The sequence below is a fragment of the Ostrinia nubilalis genome, chromosome 24 (assembly GCF_963855985.1).
Source record: "Ostrinia nubilalis chromosome 24, ilOstNubi1.1, whole genome shotgun sequence".
NCBI classification, from domain to species: domain Eukaryota; kingdom Metazoa; phylum Arthropoda; class Insecta; order Lepidoptera; family Crambidae; genus Ostrinia; species Ostrinia nubilalis.
Genome location: NC_087111.1, coordinates 7,888,901 through 7,908,456, shown reverse-complemented (window position 1 = coordinate 7,908,456; position 19,556 = coordinate 7,888,901). Strand labels below are relative to the sequence as shown.

The 19,556-nt window shown below is 36.9% G+C and overlaps 3 protein-coding genes across 6 annotated transcripts; 2 read left to right on the top strand and 1 right to left on the bottom strand.

The window, feature by feature from the left end:
- Positions 1-3,010: 3,010 nt before the first annotated feature.
- On the bottom strand, positions 3,011-4,345 carry LOC135083743 (uncharacterized). 3 transcript variants are annotated; one of them, XM_063978480.1, is made up of 3 exons: positions 4,070-4,345; positions 3,578-3,988; positions 3,011-3,387 (listed from the first exon to the last, which is right to left on the bottom strand). In XM_063978480.1, exons 1-3 carry the CDS (start codon positions 4,283-4,285, stop codon positions 3,238-3,240), a joined length of 777 nt encoding a protein of 258 aa, XP_063834550.1. In that variant the 5' UTR covers positions 4,286-4,345; the 3' UTR covers positions 3,011-3,237. The 3 variants fall into 3 exon arrangements, with proteins under 3 accessions (XP_063834550.1, XP_063834551.1, XP_063834552.1); XM_063978481.1 differs by having other exon boundaries at positions 3,011-3,378; XM_063978482.1 differs by having other exon boundaries at positions 3,011-3,351.
- A 5,520-nt stretch (positions 4,346-9,865) lies between these two features.
- LOC135083738 (carboxypeptidase N subunit 2-like) lies at positions 9,866-11,731 on the top strand. Its single transcript, XM_063978474.1, has 2 exons — positions 9,866-9,926; positions 10,423-11,731. Exon 2 carries the CDS (start codon positions 10,432-10,434, stop codon positions 11,629-11,631), a length of 1,200 nt encoding a protein of 399 aa, XP_063834544.1. The 5' UTR covers positions 9,866-9,926; positions 10,423-10,431; the 3' UTR covers positions 11,632-11,731.
- Positions 11,732-11,822: 91 nt separating this feature from the next.
- On the top strand, positions 11,823-15,065 carry LOC135083737 (carboxypeptidase N subunit 2-like). 2 transcript variants are annotated; one of them, XM_063978471.1, is made up of 2 exons: positions 11,823-12,039; positions 13,751-15,065. In XM_063978471.1, the coding sequence occupies exon 2, from the start codon at positions 13,767-13,769 to the stop codon at positions 15,036-15,038; it is 1,272 nt and encodes a 423-aa protein (XP_063834541.1). In that variant the 5' UTR covers positions 11,823-12,039; positions 13,751-13,766; the 3' UTR covers positions 15,039-15,065. The 2 variants fall into 2 exon arrangements, with proteins under 2 accessions (XP_063834541.1, XP_063834542.1); XM_063978472.1 differs by lacking the exon at positions 11,823-12,039 and adding an exon at positions 12,064-12,208.
- Positions 15,066-19,556: the final 4,491 nt, after the last annotated feature.

Here is a 19,556-nt window from a genome sequence, read left to right as displayed (position 1 = left end):
AGAAAGAGTTCCTGCAAAAAACGGGAACAAGCCCTTAAGGTAGCGTAGGGGCTTTGAATAAATAAATGTTTTTTGATCATCCCTCTCCCGATTATTAAGAACTTAGTTACTTACATCTTTTTGCTAATTGCCTTACCGCTATCCTAGGCATCTTAAATTTAACTCTACTACATCCCTGTTAACTGCTACGCGCGCGCATTTCGATGGCAAAAACGATTGTTTCAACAAAAATGCCGCCGGCTATTATGTGATGATCGGAACGTTTCGGACATACTAATTCACGTAGATGATACAATGTTATTGCTGTATTATGCAGCGTCTGTGTCGAGTTAATTTATCTACACTGTAGTGGTTATTTATGTGTATTTAAGTGCGTGTAACTGTCAGTTACCAGACTGCTTAGACAACGACAAACGTGACAGTTGTAAATCCGAAATCGCTTCACTCCGTCGCTTTTTTATGTAATTCCTTTGCAGATAGGAGTCTAATGCAGGACTATATTATTTCGCATGACGTATGAATGCTTATTTATAATGAAGTAACACATTAATCAGAATAACAGCTGTAATTATTAGTATATAAATTTAATTAATCATCAATTTAGAACGCACTGCGGCTTTTGCCAAACTCTCATAACGCATGAATGCTCTTTTTTAGGGTTCCGTAGTCCTGACAAGGCACCCTTATAGTTTTTTAATGAAGTAACACCATCAATCAGAATAACGGATGCAATTATTAGTACAGGCTTAGTAGTTAATCCTCAATTTAGAACGCACTGCTGCTTTTGACAAACTCGTCCAGTGACACTTTCGAGCTATTACAACTGTCAATATCATAAACCTATGGCTTCGAAACCGTGCTAATGGGTAGCCAGTGGGTCAGCAGGGTAAGCGAGGAATGCCATGCATTCATCACCGCATCCTGACAGCGCGGCGGAATGACAATGAGGCGTGCCGCAGGGCTCGGTTGTAGGTCCTTGATTGTTATGGAACAATTTTCGAATAGGAAGAGTCAAATTATTTTACAAAGATAAAAATGGTTTATGAAATCGGATTCTTAGTTAATAGAAACTGACAACATAAAGCATTAGCCGTTTTTACAGCTTCTAGTGTTTTAACACTAATTCTGTTTCTGATCACAATAGCAGATAAAACTATCCTTTTGATAAAAGGTAAATCAATAACTGGTGGTTGCACCCTTTAGTATTCTCTACACTCTACTCTCTCCCTTATTTATTTATCTGTAGGAACTTACTGTTAATTAGAAAATTAGTTAGTAGATATTAAAGGACTCAATTTATATTATTTTATTTGATAATTTCCTTCTCTTCATTTCTTAACATTAGTACATTTTGATTAAAAATATTAACCCTAAGCAAAGGGTAGAAACCGTATTATTTGAGATTTTCATAATCATAGCTGTGCGAAGATTAATTAAGATGCCATTTAGTTTAAGTACAACCACAGAATACATAATAGGTACAACTTGAAACGCACTCTTTACCTACGTTCTGGATGCGTACCAATTTTATCTTCCTAGTAAGTACTCTTACCATATTAGTAGCATTGCAGCTCTTGTGCTTTTTATCTTTATAATTTTTAAGAGCGTGGACGTTAAAACCTCATAGTTGTCATCGTGGTCGTTTCAGCTATTGACGTCCACTGAAGGCTTTTCCCAAAGATTTCTATAACGACCGCTCCTGCGCTGCCCGCCTCTAGGTCCTTCTCGCTTCAAAGACCTTTTATAACAAATTGATCTTTTAATCGAAAAAAGTCGTGTTTCTATCAGTGGGTCTAGACAAAGTGAAAATTATAATCGCAAACCAGTCGAAAAGTGGTCGAAAAGCCCCTTTTTTGTATGGAGTTTTGACGGATTCGATTTTCGATTCGATCAAAAAGTGCGTTTTATCTAGGGGGGCTGTTCTTCCCTTTCTATTATTTTAAGAACACTAGATTTTGAGCTGTAGAAAAGGTTAGGTCACTATCTATAGTAATATCTATAAAAGCGGAAGGTCACTGATTGACTGACTGACTCACTCATTACGAAATCTCAGAAACTACAAGTGCTAAGAGTCTCAAATTTTGCATAGGGGTTCCTTTTTGAACGTAGGTGCTCACTATGAACGGATTTTACGAAACTCCTCGGGATCCACGCGTACGAAGTCGCGGGCGCCGCTAGTTGTACTATAAATAGTGTCAGTCAGGAAGATTCTATACCATTTCTCCATGACTCATTCACGAGGTACGCATACTCAATGCTGGCCAAAGGCTGAGCATTAGTTTTTGCAATCACGTACCGTTCTCTCCTGAAGAAAGTACATTGCTTTGCGTCTAGAATTACAATCACAGTTTGAAATACTTTGGTGCCAATTATCATCCTTATTAAGTTAGAAATTTATTCAATCCGCAAAAGGCAAAGAAAGTAGGTACCTACTTTTTAATGGTTTAAATATTATATTACTTTTCAATAGATTCCTTTTGAAACTAATTTCAGCGAGAGCATTCTTTATACTTTACATCATACACCATTAGGTTCTCTTTTCTTGGGTTTTGTGTTAAATTTTATGGACCCTAAACTTATGAGAACATTGCAGAAAATAAAACTAGATCAATAAATGTTTTATTCGATTATACAGTCATTGGTTTCAATTGAAAATATAATGAAATACTTTTAGAAATGTTGATGATGATTGTAATATTTACAATTTAAAGCTTATTGTGCTGTAAGGTTGAATATAAAATCAAGTTTTCATACATTTTCTGAAAATAAGCTTTCATCGATTTCATATCTTAACTTTTTACTTGGTACGACATCGGTGAAAGCTTCTTTTATATACTTATTTACTTAGGTACCTAATCTAATTCAAAGAATTGATTACATTAATTGCAAATTGACTATTTTTATATTTTTGTAATCGTTTGAATAAAACAAAATAAATTGTTTGTGTCGCCAATTTTATTGTTGTCTGAATGTGTCGTATTTACTTATGGGGGTTCAATAAAAGAGTCAGTTAAACTCAATGATTTATTAGAAACATAAATAAATAACATTCATACATCACAATCACACTCACTCGCGCATTTCAAATAAATAAGTTTCAATTACATAGTATTTACACTGTCGCGGTTTCCGAGTGAAACCTATTTGGTTTTGTATCCGATCTCGTGGCTGTCAGATTGAGTTTTGTATTTGGAACGGCAGCCATTTTGAGCGGGTCGGGGGGTGGATGGTCGTGGTTCAGTAGGCGTTGTAGGCGTTGTAGGCGAGTTCCTGGGCTTCCTCCTGGGGCTCGGCGTCCCTCCGGCGGCGGGTGGCGGCGTAGGCGGCGTCCCACGGGCCGTGCGCAGAGATCTGAGGGTGGGAGTTGTCGGCCGCAATCTGGGTAAACTACAATGTTAGGCTATGGGTAGTTAAGTTGCGAAACGGTTAGTCAATTAAATCGAAAATAAAGTTACTGTGCTTGGAGAATTTTCTGTGCTAAAGTCGAGTGTAGGGTGCGTGTTGTGGATCGAGGATCAAGTGCTGTTTGTGCTGAAGGGGTTTCACATGTAAAGTAGGTGAAATGTAATCAACTGACCTTTTTGCAGAGCTGGAAGATGGCCAAGGCGACGGAGACGACGAAAGAGAAGAAGGACAGCTGCAGCGCGTTCCAGGCCTTCAGACCAAGGACACCGAGGGCCAGAGGGATGAGAGTCATGGCCTTGAGGAGGACGAACACCAGGATGGGGACGATGATCTTCTTGAGCTTGGCCTTGCGGGCCTCGCCGACGGACCTCGCGCCTTCCTTGTTGAACTTGATGTTCAGGCTCAGTTCATCGCTGTCGAGGTTTCTGGGGCTGACGGTGACTTTGGTGTCGGCGATGGGCAGTTGGAAGGTCACGTCGTGGGACTGGATGTAGTTCTCGATGGTGTCCATGAAGTCGCCAGACGAACGGCCGGTGACATCGTTGCCAGCACCATTCTTAGTCACTTCAACGGCTTCTGAGATCTGTGAAAGCGAAATGAAAACATTAGTTGAAGTTAGAATTATTTAAGATATTGAAAAGTATGAATTGCTTTGATCGTTTACCTGGAAGGTGTCCTTTTTGAAAATGGTGTCCAAGAGAGACATGACCTTGTATTTGATGCACGCAGTCGGGTCAGATCCCTCGACACAGCCAGATCTCATCTCCTCGACCATGCCGTCCATGGGAGTGCCCTTCCAGAAGGCCTGCTTCGAGGGCTGCGCCACCGTACTTCCGAAAAGGGCCAAAGCCACCAAACACACCACTTTGCTGGACACCATTTTGTTTCCCTGTCCTGGTGTTCACTACACGAAGGCTAGATAGTTTGTGATGCTTTCGTCAAGGACCCACTGGTTTTTATACAGCTATTTCAAATTCAGTACGTACGATGTAGTTCCGGCACGTATTGTCGTCAGCTGTACGGCCGTTGGTGCCACTTACGACGTTTTGATATCAGCAGGATCTAAGTGTAAGGGAAAGCTATTTGATTCGGATCCTCTTTGAGTACTGGAGTGAAGAATGGCGTATGTTCTAATAGCGCCGTTAGTTTTGTTGACGTTTTAGAATGTGTTGGAACTGAGCGCCTTTTCTGTTGTTTGTGACATCGTACCCTGATTCGGAGAGGTATGATCCAGTTGTTCTGTCCCTTTCTTGTGTATGGATGTCGGGTTAGGTGTGAAAGGGACGGCCTGTGCTGAGCGGTGAGGTGTTTTATATGGAGGAGCAGGCGCGGCGCACGCGCTTCTCGCATACATAATCTTCATTACAGAGCTATCATTGAACTTGTCACTCCAGAGATAATGCGATAAAGACCGTGACATTGTTTCTCTCAATTAATTTCTATGTCACTGATGTTGCTTTGCAATTTTATTAGATGGTAACCACTTGCATGAAAGAATTTAGAAAGATTTACCAAATACGATGAATGCCCTCTAATTTAAAGCGCTCTAAAGGTCAAGGTAAATGGTCAGATTCATCATTTCAGCCACAGGACATCCACTGCTGAACATGAGCATAATAACTGGGTAGTGGTCAGATTATTTTGTGTTTAATTGTTCTTTAGAATTTAAATTTCATTAAAGTTCTGCGTGGTCTGTTTCAATATTTTGTCTATACTTCTTTAGTAAGTAAATATGCAAGCAAACCTCAGCTATCCAGGTATTAAAAAAGAGAGGTTCCAGTACCTTCATTCTACTCACAACAGAAATCTTCGCTCTAGTCAGACTCTTCAGCTTGTCACCCCTCGCCACACCTCCGGCTTCATGTCTGACTCCTTCTCAGTCTCAGCAGTACGGCTCTGGAACGGCCTTCCGGCGAATTTGCGAAAAGCAACCTCCACATTTAAAAAGGCTCTGCGCAATTATTTTAAAGACTAAAACTTTTTTATTATCTCTGACATGTGTTTTGTGTACGCCAATATTATTATTATGTTTATGTATTTAGATGTATGTCTATTATATTAATATGTATTCTTATGTTATTTATTTTATCTAATGCTATGTAAGTATATTAATTAAACGTCATATTTATTGCACCGCCTTAGTCTCTCTACTCGACCTGTGGTTGACTGGCAGATAATGCCACCTGGCATTAAGTCCGCCACTGTACAATTGTATGTGCAAAAGTGTAAATAAATAAATAAATAATTTCTTAATTGACACAAATAACTTGGTTAGTTAACGGGCGATTTCCTATTATTATTGATCCAGCGCTGGGGATCCGTATTGCATACAAAATAAGTTAACCATTCCTGTCCGAATGGTTCCGTGAACGGTGAAAGTGATTTTAAAATCGTGTTACATTTTAAAAATCTTCTAGGTGTGGCTGACCTAGTGTAGGTCAACGAAACTATTCCCACCTCTTGTTCCCACCGCTGCAACTCCTGTGTAGCCAGGTCTACAGCTTGAACGCCAATAAAAACCCAACCAGTGAAGGTCAAGCTTGTCCCGGGGGAAAGTTAAACTGTCATTGGACTCGCAACGAAATTAATCAGTTGAACGTAGGAGGAGTTCGAAGTTAATGGTTCGACTTCCCTCCAGTGCAAAGCGGATGATAGGTCAGCTTTAACCTTAATAAAGGTCCTATAAATGACTCCCCAATTGAACTGGCCAGGGTGGGGATTGTAGACCAGTCTTCGTTTGCCGCCGGTAACATAAGAAGGGTCGTGTGAATCCTCCATTTGCGTCTATTAGATAGGGTTGTGCTCCAGCAGTGGAAATTAAAATGAATGAACTTAAGATGATGATTTGATCTTATAAACAATATGTTTTCTTGTAATTGTAAACAAGTCTCTGCCCACACGAGTAGATTTGGAAGGTTATGTTTGCCTTCCGCTCAACGGCGCAATACATTAGTGTCTTTCGTAAAAGATCACTTGACTCTATGATATATCTACCACTGACTCTATCATAGGATCTAATACTTAACTGGCTCTTCTACTTTTTACGAGGTCCGTGAGCTCAAATTCGATGAATGATGAATTTCAATATTTAGACCAAACGTAGGACAGAATGTTATGACTGAGGCCTGAATTTACTTCTACGACAGCAGGACACAGTAATTTGGTCATAGCCGGTGAAGACTCATACTGTGTGACGCAGGCTTTGTGACCTCAGTAGATGTTACTACCTACAACTCACAAGATGGATGGAAAATTATTTTATGTAATAAAAAGTAGAACATGTTATTAATAATATCTCAATAAATTACTACATTATTACATTGAAGTCAGTAAAGAAAAGAAGAAAGAAAATGATAATATAGAGTTTGCAAGTTAGACTTAACCGAGAATCGAACCCGAGTTCAAGCGATACATTGTGCTATACCTACTTCGCCATCAAGCTTGCAGTAATCTACGTGAATAAATTAATAAAAAAAAATTACGGTTATTATTATTAGTTTGACACATATTATTATCAGTTGCATTCAGTATTCGTTGTAGCAGTCAGATTCGAGTTTTAAGTAGTGAAAATAATCAATTGATTTGATCTTTAACAAAACAACGCCCACTGGTTAAATATTATTTCTTACTACAAGTTATTTTCTATTATTATGCCTATCAAGTAGTAACAATGTACAAATTAAATAAGTTATTATTATCAACGATCATCCGTTACTCCGAGATACAATGAATGTTTCATTTGATCAGACGTAACATTGTTAATTATTCTCAGCGAGTCAACGTCAACAAAATTCAATGCAAACTGCAGTCAGCCGGGGCGCTAATTATTTAATTAATTCATCGCCACGCCTAGGAAGCGCTGGCGCGCCAAAAGTATGGAGCGAAACCCACACTTGGCCGCTGAGGACGCTTGCCACTGCGACGCGAGCCAGTCTACCTCCGACAACGCACGGAGCAGCTCTAATTCGTCCACAAAATCAGTTCAGTGACCCATTTTCCACCACCACATCCGCCCCACCTAAAAAGATGTCCCGGATCGCAGTCACCAACTTCAGCAAACGCACCGGCAGCCCTTTCAAGAGCAAGGAATCCTCCCCCGAAACCACGAAAGTCGTGCACGAAGAAACACTACAAAAATCACCCTTCGAAAAACAGAAGGAGAAGCAAAACGACCTGATTCAGAAAGTCAACAAGAAAACAGCTGAGTACAAGTCAAATCAACCAAGTTCGGGCGTGTTTACAGAGGTCGTGACTCATGGAGCGTTTACTACGAAGTCTACTAAAGAAAAATCACCACCTGTTGAAAGTATTAGTCAAGCAAAAACTACAAATGGATCCAACGGTACGAAATCACTTCTAGGCTTTCCTTCATCAGCAAATGATCTAGCCCTTGACGCGAAAACTGACCTCGAGTCGGATCCGAACATTTCGAAAGAAGTCAAAGAAAAAGTGATTGAAAAACTTTTCAAACTCGTTTCGATGGTCCAGCACACTTATGAATCTAAAGTGAGGATAATGACAGAATTTGAAAAATACAAGGACACGCACATGAGAAATGAATTGAGACGCGAAAAGGAACATTCGGAACAACTTTACAAAATTAATATGAATTTTCAAAATGAAGTCGTCCAAGCCATACAACGACTCAAAAGTGAGTTGGACATAAGTAGGAATGTGACGGATAACGTGGAACAAAATAATATTGATGTGTCTAAGCATACTTCAGTAGATTTCAATACGGATGACTCGCTGGAGTCTGACAAGAAAAATAGTGATGACGAAGTTAATGATAATAGAAATGAGCAATCTCAAGTTGAAAAGGTCGTCAATGATTAATATTTTAAATTATTAACAAAAGTTGCAGTACTAAATTAAATGTTGGCATTTTGTTGGAAGTTTTAATTTATCCGTTATACTTACTATTGGTGATTTGATAGTGAGCTTCTGTGTTTCCAAAATCATACAAGCCTTAAGGCATAAGTCATAGATTTACTGGTATCCTCTGGGAAAATTGTCCAGTAGATCACAATATCTTCATTCCTCGGGTGATAGTACAGAAGTTGTCACGGCAAGCTTAACAATCAGGCATCATAATGCAGTGCTAATAAGTGCTATTTTGGGACAAAAATGTACAGTTTGATGTGCTATCAACTATTTATAGCAATCCCATTGAATAAAATAAATGTTTTGACCAATCATCGTACTCGCAAACTGTTCAAATGCGTGGTAGTTTTTCTTTTAAGAATTTTCTTATTGTGACACATGACGAACTAATTCAAAGGTTTTACTTAAGGTTTTATTGGACAAGGCTCATTTATGCATATTATTGACTTTGACAGACGCGTGAATCTGTAGGCGTCTGTAGGAGGCAGAATGTTAGGAATTCCGTTTGCCTTGTTAAGTTTAATGCGAGTTTAAATATTTGTCTTAATCTAAGAGAAATGATGTCATTAGCGAGCCACATTAAAGTGCAGGTACAAGGTCGAGTAATGTTAGGCTTAGTTATACTTATCAGCTTTACGTCAGTGTTTCTGTATTTGTATTGTATTTTGGAATTAATGATTTTTTGCTTAAAAGATGACGATTTTAAAACTTTATTTTTGCTATTTGTATGTTGTGTGCACTTGTTATTGGAGCTGCAACAAGCTATACTGTATAACCTGCTTTAAACGCTTTGTATGTTATGGTTGTATCCCTGTTTTGTGCACCAAATAAAAAAAAATAGGTACTTATCAGACATGAGGGATACGACAGTAAATGGAAACATAGGCTGTTACAAAATATGATCACGAGTTTTTAATATGGTCATTTATTAATTTTATCGCAATGAAGTGAACTTATTCTTTTGTGAATGAATAAGTCATGAATAGTATTTATTTGGCTTCATAACAAAGCTTGCCAAGAGGAAAACCCAACGAATAAAATCTACGAATTGGTTTTATTTCAGCACTGATAGAAATAAGCGTCATAGGTAAATTCAATTGAATTTTATTTAACTTTGTTTTGTCCGTCACATTGTTATGCTGAATAAAGATTTTCTTATACTTAACTTCATACATTAGAGTTAGATCATCTATTTATGTAGCTACAAGACTGACCACAGGAATCAAATCTAAGACCAATTTAATCAAATCGAAATTCACAATTAACCTTAAAGGTACAAGTGTTATCAAAGAGCGTATTGAATGAACGAGGCTCTCAAAATTCGATTTAGTTACCTCCTTTAAAAATGCAAGAATCGAGTCTTCGAGATCCGAGGAACGCTGGTTCAAACCCCGCCGCTACTGGATTATTGTGGTGAATCCAGCCGTTGCAAGAGGTATTAACGGGATTACTAGTAATTTGTACAATACTTGACATATTTTTTAAGAAATATCGACTGCAGTTTTCGACTGGATCAACCATCGCGATGTTTACTCGGTGACTAATATCACTATCGGTGGAGGGACCTGAATATTATAGGTTCAAGGCATATTAACCGCGCGACCGTTGACGACGCCTGTTGTATCGGGAACGAACAAGTAAGTTATTTTTAAACTTTTTAAACCTTGCAGCTTTTATTCGGCCAGTGCAATGTACGGACAGGACATCGTATACACAAGTTTGTTGCAAAATGTACTGTATTACAATGAGATAAGGCGCCACTGAGGGTAGTTTGATGTGATAGTTTTTCTTTATAAACCCTTAAGCCACTGAACCGATTTAGCTTAAAAGTATAGAGATATTTTTTGATCCAGAGAAAATCCTATGTTTTATACCGGTTTTTGAAACGGCAATACGCGAAAACGTCTTTTTTGGCAGACCGATATTCACGCGGGCTGGATTCGACCAAACAAGAGTAAGTAAATATTATGATCAGGATAAATCGTCAGTTTTGACATATTTCCCATACTGAAACTGTCAATGTGCCAGTTACTTATATCAGGAGTTATTCTCGGATAAAAAATTGGTCGAATAGGGCCTAAGTAATTAAAAGATAGAAATAACAGATAATAATAACTATTTTTTTGTTTTCAGATTAATAAGATGAAAGGATTGAGGTACTTGGCATTAGCAGGCATATTCTTCAGTGTTAAAGGAACTCCCAGTTGCACATTTCATAAAGATCATCATTTATTATGTGTATCCGACAATGATACTGATTTTGAGCTGAAAAGAGGGCTAGTTTCTGATAATAATGCTACAGAATCAGTAACCTTAACATCCTGTGGACTATCTTCATTGAAATGTAAAGCGTTTTCTGGATTACCCTCATTAAAATCTTTAGATCTTTCTGCAAATAGAATACAAACACTACATCCTTGCATTTTCCATGGCCTGGACCAACTGACCCATTTGAATCTGTCAAACAATAGATTAGAACAATTTTCTGGCGCTTTGGATGCAGTTGGTGATATTGAAGTTTTACACTTAAATGGAAATAAGCTGAAAACAATTCCAAATGAAGCTTTCGACAATTTGTCAAAACTGACTGAACTGAATTTGGCCAATAATGAGTTGAACGGGGCACAGTTAAACCCTCGGATGTTTGAACGCACAAAGCGATTGACACACCTAAATTTGACCAGAAATGATCTATCGGGAGTATCAGAAATGCTATTGAGTGGACTACAGTCACTGCAGGTATTGATTCTCGACCGCTGTTTCTTAACTGAAGTGCCTTCATTTGCGACAAGAGAAAACCTAAAGACAGTGAAGCATTTGTCACTGAATACCAACTTAATAAGTAACCTCAATAGCCCTACGACTTTTGTAAACCTGGACGATTTGGAAATATTGGATTTAAACGGGAATGCCATTGAAAGTGTCCATGAGAATGTATTTGCTCCCCTTAAGAAGGTAAAAACGATATATTTGAGACGTAACAGGTTGATCAATATTCCGGACAAGTTGTTCCAGAATCTGCCGAAGTTGGTAAACGTAGATCTGGGTTTTAATGCCATAGAAAAGATTCAGACGACTCCATTCAAGAATTCTCCGATGAAAAATTTGAATTTGGCTGGGAACAGGCTGTCTTATTTGCCTGAAAACTTTTGCCATCAGCTGATAAACGAAGGAGGTAGACTGACGAAGTTCTTGTTCAGTCACAACCCCTGGCAGTGTGCATGCTTGAGAGACATCATTGAAGAGGTTAAGGCCTTAAAACTCGTGTATAATAGAGACAAATACAGTGGACATAACGCTGTGTGCGTAAGTGGCCCGCAATTTACATGTGTGAGAAACTGAATATCTAATTAGGTTGATAAATTCTCTTGTAAGACTGTAGATGTGTTCATTATAATTGGTTTCATAATAAAGTGACTCAAATCTTTGAATGTGCAATTTATCAATTGTTTTGATTACCCATTTACAAGAGACTATATTTTTATCGCTGTTCGTCAGTGTCTGTGACATCTTATTGTGAAGCCAAACCGGCTTCGAGCGTACAGTGCTTCACCTGTTTTTGTTTATAGTAGTTGGTCGCCTGTTTTTGTTAAAATTTAAAAGTTAATATTTATAGATTGAAAATAGAGAATCAAATAAAATGTGGTACCTACTGGTAAAGTGAAGTGTAGTGTTAATATTCGTAGGTATTTAAGAAAAACAATAAGTTCAAGCACAGATAATAATACTAGTTTCAAGTTTGACATCAAGGTAAGATTCTTTTTTAGTCAATAGGAACCTATTTAAATTCAATATTTATAAGTTTTGATAAACATTTAGTATCGTCTATGTTAGTATTAAAGATAGGTTATGTTTGACATGTAGGGGAATAAAACAAAAGAAAACAGTGTTTGTGACAGTGTATTTATTTAACAAAAGCGTAAGTAGCTCTTTTTTTACAAAAATAGTTATAGGATTTCTTGCATATTCTATAACTCTTTTGGTGAGTGATAATAAAACTGTAACTGAAACACTTTTGGCAAAATATGACGTAATTAATATTAATAAAGTAATAAGAATAAGATTGTGATTGAGATAAATGTACTAGGTAGGCAACTGTCATAACAAAGGACAGTGCCAATCCATGTATGGAAGTTGGACCAAGTGCTGCCCAGAATGAAAATATAGTGCATTTTGTTCCTCAGGCCAGTACTAATTTGTAAACCGGAGCGCACTGAAATCTATCCCTGTAGTTAAGAGAAAAAAAGAGTTTTATGTGGAATTATTTACATACAAAATATCATCGATGTATACCTACTACGCATAAGATTTCGCGATTTTGGCATTAAATAACACTCGCTATGTTGAACTTAACCATACTGCATCCGTACACCTTAATTTAGTACGACTTCGATATTATTTATAAGCGATCAAGCGCTGTTGCAGTAGTTTGATTAGTTGACCGAAATTAATTATTTCCAAAATGGAGCAAGAAGTTTTAGCTTACAATAACTTCAATAATCGATTGTAATACACCAATAAATTAATTTTTCGCAAGGATAGAGAACTAAAACTTCTTGCTTCATTTTGGAAATAATGATTTCTGTCAACTAACCAAACTATTGCAACAGCGCTAGATCGCTTATAAGGAATATCTAAGTCGCACTAAAGTAAGGTGTACGGATGCAGTATGGTTAAGTTCAACATAGCGAGTGTTATTTAATGCCAAAATCACGAAATTTTATGCGTAGTACGTATATATCGATGATATTTTGTATGTAAATATTTCAAAACAAAACTCTTTTTTTCTCTTAACTCCAGGGATAGATTGCAGTGCGCTTCGGTTTACACATTAGTATTGGCCTGAGGAACAAAATGCACTATGGGTTGATTCTGGGCAGCACTTGGTCCAGACCCTGGCACTATCCTTTTAATGAAATAATTGATAACCCAGATTGTTTAATGTTTTTTGACCTTTTATTAACAGGATGTCCCATTCATTTTAGTAGCTTATAGATAATCTCTCTAGCTCATAACAACTCATTTGATGCAAATATAATAATCCTGTAAATTATGTACTAATATAATATTATGACGTCAGATTTGAACGTCACTAAGAATTTATTTTATATTTAGCTAAATATTTCTATCACAATTGTCGCAGCACTAATTCCTATTTATATTTAGAAGTATTAATTTTAAACACCCCGTATTTATGATACATTTTGATAATAAAAATTGTAATAAAAGGATCCTATCATAGAAAAATTGTTATACATTAGTTCAACCCATTGTGAAGTTAGATTGTGTTTTGATAGAAAAATAGCTTACTTTGATGTGTTGTTTGATATTTCATTCTCCGTGGTTTAGGTAAAAGCCAAGGAAGGCAAATTTTGTAAATAGTAAGGCAGCATTTGCAAAATCTCTTTACTATCATTTGCAATTCTCGACTATAACTTAACAGTATCATTTTGGATTTCAGGTATACGTCGATAACAATGCTGTGCTTGATATTATTCTGCCTACTGACCAGCCTGACGGCAGAATTGCTGGTGGTTGCAGCGAAGCCTTCCTGCCAAGCCAGTGCAGACAATCCGAGGGACATCGTATGCACTCCAGGAACCAGCGATTACCTCCTAGAAAGAGGACTCGTCTCAGATAACAATAGAACGACAAGAATTACCCTCAGAGCGTGCAGAATCACCGATGTAGATTTTGGGTCATTCTCCGGTCTGCCAGCTCTAGAATACTTGGACTTATCACAGAACAAAATTGTGTACCTCAAACTTGGAGTCTTGGATGAATTCACACAGCTCAAGTTTTTTAACCTCTCCCACAACCAGCTTACAGGTTTCCCTCTTGGAATTTTCGATCAGAAACCTAATATGGAAGTTTTAGATTTGAAAGGAAATAAGATAACTGAATTAGAACTAGGGATATTCGATCTTATGAAAAAGTTAAGGCACGTGGATGTATCCAGTAACGCTTTGCTGGGCAAAGAGATAAATTCCTACATTTTTGATCAGAGTACAAAAATAAAAATTATGGACTTCTCGAGAAATGACATGTCAGATTCGAAATCGATTCTACTGGATGCCTTTGAGATGTTAGAGTTTCTCAATTTAGACAGGTGTCTATTAACAGAGGTACCAGTGTTTGCCACGAAACCTAATTTGAAGACGATGAAACATTTGATACTATCGACGAATAAGATAACAAGGCTTGACGATAGAGCTCTTTTTATTAACCTAGAAAACTTAGAAATATTAAATCTTGTCGATAATGCTATAGAACACATCGCCGATAAAGTTTTTATGTCGCTAAAAAAACTGAAATCTGTTTTACTGAGAGGGAATAAACTGACTCAGATCCCAGGTTCATTATTTCAGCATCTACCAAAACTAATAAGTGTTGATTTATCACACAACTTAATAGAATTTGTGCCTGTGAATGCATTTAGAGGATCTCCTGTGAAGAATCTCAATTTGTCTGTTAACAGATTTACATATTTGACTGATAATTTCTGCTTGGAGCTTAGAAATTCAGGCGGAGGCATGACAAAATTTTATTTTAACCAGAATCCTTGGCAGTGTGCCTGTCTGAGAGATATTCTCGATGAAGTCAAAAAATTTGGAATAAAGTACAACGGCGTTGGATACGACGGAAGAACTCCAGTTTGTGTTATATCGAATGATTTCAACTGTAGAAGGCAACCTGATGCCAATGCTAATTTTGTTGATTTATATTATGAGTTGATTCGAAAAGAATAAATTATAATGGCTGTGATTTTGAAGTCATTATGTTTAGTGTCATCTAGTTTCAAATAAGCGAACAAGGCAGAGTTTGCGTCATTCTTTCGATGGGATCGAGCTTGCGATCAGTTAATTTGGACGACGTTCGCTAGATGGCGCTTCTTCAGCTTTTGGTTACATGCGCCTGCGCACAGGTTTGTGTTCGATCAATATAACAAATTTTGTCAAATGCTAAATATTTATACTAGTTATAAAATTGCTTACAATTGGATAATACTTAAAAAAATGTTACTGGGAAAATCTTGGGTTCAAATCAAAAACCTTCTATTGGAAAAATTATAAGATGTTTATTTCTTTCTATTTATTATCTTTTCTACGGACTTAAAATAGCTCGTGCAAAATATTGTTAACTCTAATAAATTAATAAAAAAAAAACAATATTTTTTATTAACGAGCCCTAAAAACTGGGATATTATTGCAAATTATTATGAATACCTATGGAGACAAAAACACAATGTGTCATTCAATTTGGATGTCTCGCTTGGCATCAAACCTACCTCATACCTCACATTTCTTTTTTACTTGTAGGTCTTTAAATATTATTGTATTCTGAACAAGAAATAGTAAAAATGCTTAAGTTTAAGTTAATTTAACATCAAACAGAGAACGGGCAGCAGCGCTCTCTGACAAACATAAATCTTTTAAACTGCGATCTCCAACCCGCCTGCCAAGCGTGGGGATTATGGCAAAACCCTCTACTATAGTGGAGGAGGCTCATAGTCCAGCAGTGGACTGTAAAGGGCTGTTGATGATGAAGTTAATTTTAAGCGGAACGAACTAATTTCGCCAAGTTTGACAGCTGCAATTTCATACCACAATTTATTCCTAATTAAGCGTTTTTAGTCTCATAAAGGAACACGATACCGCACGGCACGCGAGAAAAAAGGGCATAACTCAGAAAAAACACAAAACACGTGCAAGAAATTTATAAAACCAACATCTGCGAAATCGGATTTTTTATGAGAATTTCTTTCGAGTGGTGAAATAGTTGGGGGTTCGTTTTTTACGGATCACAATATCGGATATTCGCTCCACGTATGTGACGTAGGTTCGCTGCTCTACAGAGTGTTTGAAAAAAATTGTATCAACAAGAAAATATGCTACGTCGACTAGGTGTTAAAGAAGTTATTAGATCTGAAATTGTATCTCTAATTTCGATATCATCAACGCCTTACACCGTAGAGCTGAACTCTTTATACTTTGGTCCTTAGATTCGATGTCTATGGCAACCATTGTAAAATCATTTTATATGTATGTATGTTTCTGATTTGGTCAGGTAAAGACATATGTCTGAATCGACCTGATTGACCGGTGCCGAGCATTTAGTACTATAATTGAGAATTGTCAGATAGCTATGGCGCGATGGCGTTTAAACCATAGTTATAATATGACCACAGTACCTAATGTTTCAACCCATACCTACTCTGCTATTAGATACAAGCGAAATCAATTAATTGAAAGCAGCTATGTTTTAATGTCTAAAATTAAGACTATTTTATGAAAAAAGTGTACTTATAAGATTTTAAACTTTCGCGTTCCATTTCAACCCGTGTCTTACTATATTTTAATTCAAAGTGTACCTATCAAAAAAGCACGTATAATTCGGATATCATAACTTATTTGTTCTCCGTAAAACAAGGCCTATCAAAATCGGACCCACCTGTACACACAAATTTGATAGCTCAGGTAAGGCGAATATTTTTTCCCAATGATTCCACACTCCCTTAATTATCGGGCTGGAGATCGCTGTTTTTTAACAATTCTTTTCCACAAAATTTGGCTAGTTCTGATCCTTACGCTTAGCAAATTGGAGTTTATAAAATTGACTTAATAAAGCAGCTGATACAGATATTGGAACATAAATAATGAATAATGATGTAATATTAATCGTTTGTAATATGAAATGCAGTTTTTTTGAGTGGAATTCAGAACACAAACTCCGTTAGATAATTTTTCTGATCTAATGACCAGCGCTATTAATTCTGAATTTGAAAAGATAGAAAATAATTTCAGATAAATAAGTAAGTGGTTACCTAACATTTTGCAACCAATGCAACGTCCTAATGTAAGAGATAAAATGACTAAGTATTCAATAAGTAACTGATTATGATTATCTAATCATCATCATCATCATTTCAGCCATAGGACTTCCACTGCTGAACTAGGCCTCCCCCAAAGCTTTTCATGCTGCCCGGTTGGTAGCGGCCTGCGTCCAGCGCCTTCCGGCTACCTTTATGATGTCGTCGGTTTGATACCTACCTAATAGTGGCAGGCAATGTTGTGACGTCGACAACCTAACCATAACTAAAATTTGACTTTAGATGGCAACCAAGAGCAGAATTATTATTTCTCATTACTGATTAAAGTACAACGCTGCTGCCACTATAATATCGTAATTTAAGTATTAAAAACTACTAATTCGATTTTTATATGAACAGTTTAATTATGAATTTCAATCCAATTTAATTTTAACATGAATATTGGAAAAATTATTCCATAATTAAAAAATAAATAATAACACTAAAGGCACTAAGTTCACCATTTTTAATCGTAGTGGCCGATAAAACTTTCCTATAAAAGGCTTTACGTAACCAACTTAAAGGTGTTTACAACAAATGTTTCGGCCATTTATCTGCAAACGGTAAAAATATGCAAAACATCTGCCCTCAAAAAACTTCTAAAAAGACAAATAAAAATCGCAATACGCTAAAAAAATGTCATCTGCATACGACATCTGGTCACTGACGATAAAAAATACTTGCTAAAAGCGCGCGCAAACAAAAAAGTTTCAATAAAACCATACGTTTTTTATCTGTTGGCAATCCAATTTTTTTAAATCGTGGCATGTGCCACATTTCCGCTATTTAAAAAGTGAAGTGTGCTGTGTACTTTTGCGGTTTATACGTTAATCGTATTAGGTAGGTAAGTACTTTTTGGTCATTTTATAGGTCTATTGCAAGTTACAGATTTAATTTCAAAAAATTCCTAAAGCTTAAAGACTTACGAGCCGGAAGACGTAATGTGGGCAGGCCTCCCAATAGGTGGACCGACGATCTGGTGAAGGTCGCGGTAGGTGCCTGGATGCAGGCGGCGCAGGACCGGTCTCTGTGGAAAGCCTTGGGGGAGGCCTTTGTCCAGCAGTGGACGTGATTCGGCTGAAACGAACGATTAGCTTACCAACCGGCCATTATGGAAATCATTGGGGGAGGCCTATGTTCAGCAGCGGACGTCCTATGGCTGAAATGATCATGATGATTTCTAAAGTTATGCTTCAAGTGGTAGTATAGCCCAAAAACTCACACATGGTCTTAGCAAAGCTCTTCTTTTTTTGGCAAATAATCGTTTGAGCACTTTGAGCTTGAATTTGAATATGTTTTTGATCTTTTCAGTTGTTATTACGAGTCATTCACGAGCACAATCATGTGACATAACGTGCTCTCTGAAGCGCTGAAGTCTGAAGTCACATATCTTTTGAGTTTTTATGAGTTATAAAATTTATGTTGACTTGAAATCTGTGGTCTTAACGCGACATTTATTAATTAGTAACATTATGTACTTAAGCGTAAAGACCCGTGTCTTTCTATTTAAGTCGAAAAACGCGAAAGTTTAATTTTTAAATGTATTTTAATTGTGTGCCGTATGAAAAACTGAAGATTATTATGATTTGACAACAAACTGGATCCATAACGCAATTCTTCTACACACTCAAGCAAGACAACAAACTTTTGATCAACATCTGCATTAAAAAGGCAAACGTTTAAGTTTTTTTCATAGCAAACGATCTATAGATCCATTAGACACATGCTGTTAGAGATCGAAATTAATTTCACTACATTTGCAAGGCACAAAAGATCACACATGCTTCCTTAAAAAACGAGAGTAGCACGAGCCGTGCCATTTCGTTTTTTCTCTAGAAAGGACATATTGTAATCTCAATTGTTGATTGAGAAAAAAGTTGAGGCTGAAGCTAGGGTAGGGTGGATACGACAAAGAGGTTGCAAATACAAATGTTTACGATATTAAATTGAATTAGTGAACTTTAAGCAGACAGTACCTACTACTGTTCTTAATTTAAATGTTGTTAAGTGGAGGAGAATGCTATAACTAAGGCATAAAGTCCGCCTTTTATACCCTGTTGAATCTTTACCTACTTACTAATATGTATCATAAAGCCGAAGAGTTAGAAGCAGAGCATAAATGAAAAATGTTGCAAAAACGGGAACGGGTTTATTTTCACGCGCACGAAGTCGCGGACACAGCTAGGTATACATTTTTTTTTTCATAAAATGATGACTTTTATTTTTTTGATTTTATTATGTAGGTACGTAATTTATGTTGTGTTCACAAAATGATCAATTTATTGTTTGTAATTATGTAGTTTTAATTTTCTAAGTCCCATTTTTATCTATTGTTGAGTCTATTCCACACAAATCCACCACTCGCTAAAACCACGGAAGTGGCCGCAACATGCCGCCT

Bases quoted from the DNA above. Each gene is read 5' to 3' on its own strand.
- LOC135083743 (XM_063978480.1), bottom strand. From the start codon at position 4,285: ATGGTGTCCAGCAAAGTGGTGTGTTTGGTGGCTTTGGCCCTTTTCGGA. The intron at 3,989-4,069 runs GTAAACGATCAA...TCGCTTTCACAG, and splicing joins TCAAAAAGGACACCTTCCAG to ATCTCAGAAGCCGTTGAAGT. The intron at 3,388-3,577 runs GTCAGTTGATTA...CTAACATTGTAG, and splicing joins TCTTCCAGCTCTGCAAAAAG to TTTACCCAGATTGCGGCCGA.
- LOC135083737 (XM_063978471.1), top strand. From the start codon at position 13,767: ATGCTGTGCTTGATATTATTCTGCCTACTGACCAGCCTGACGGCAGAA.
- LOC135083738 (XM_063978474.1), top strand. From the start codon at position 10,432: ATGAAAGGATTGAGGTACTTGGCATTAGCAGGCATATTCTTCAGTGTT.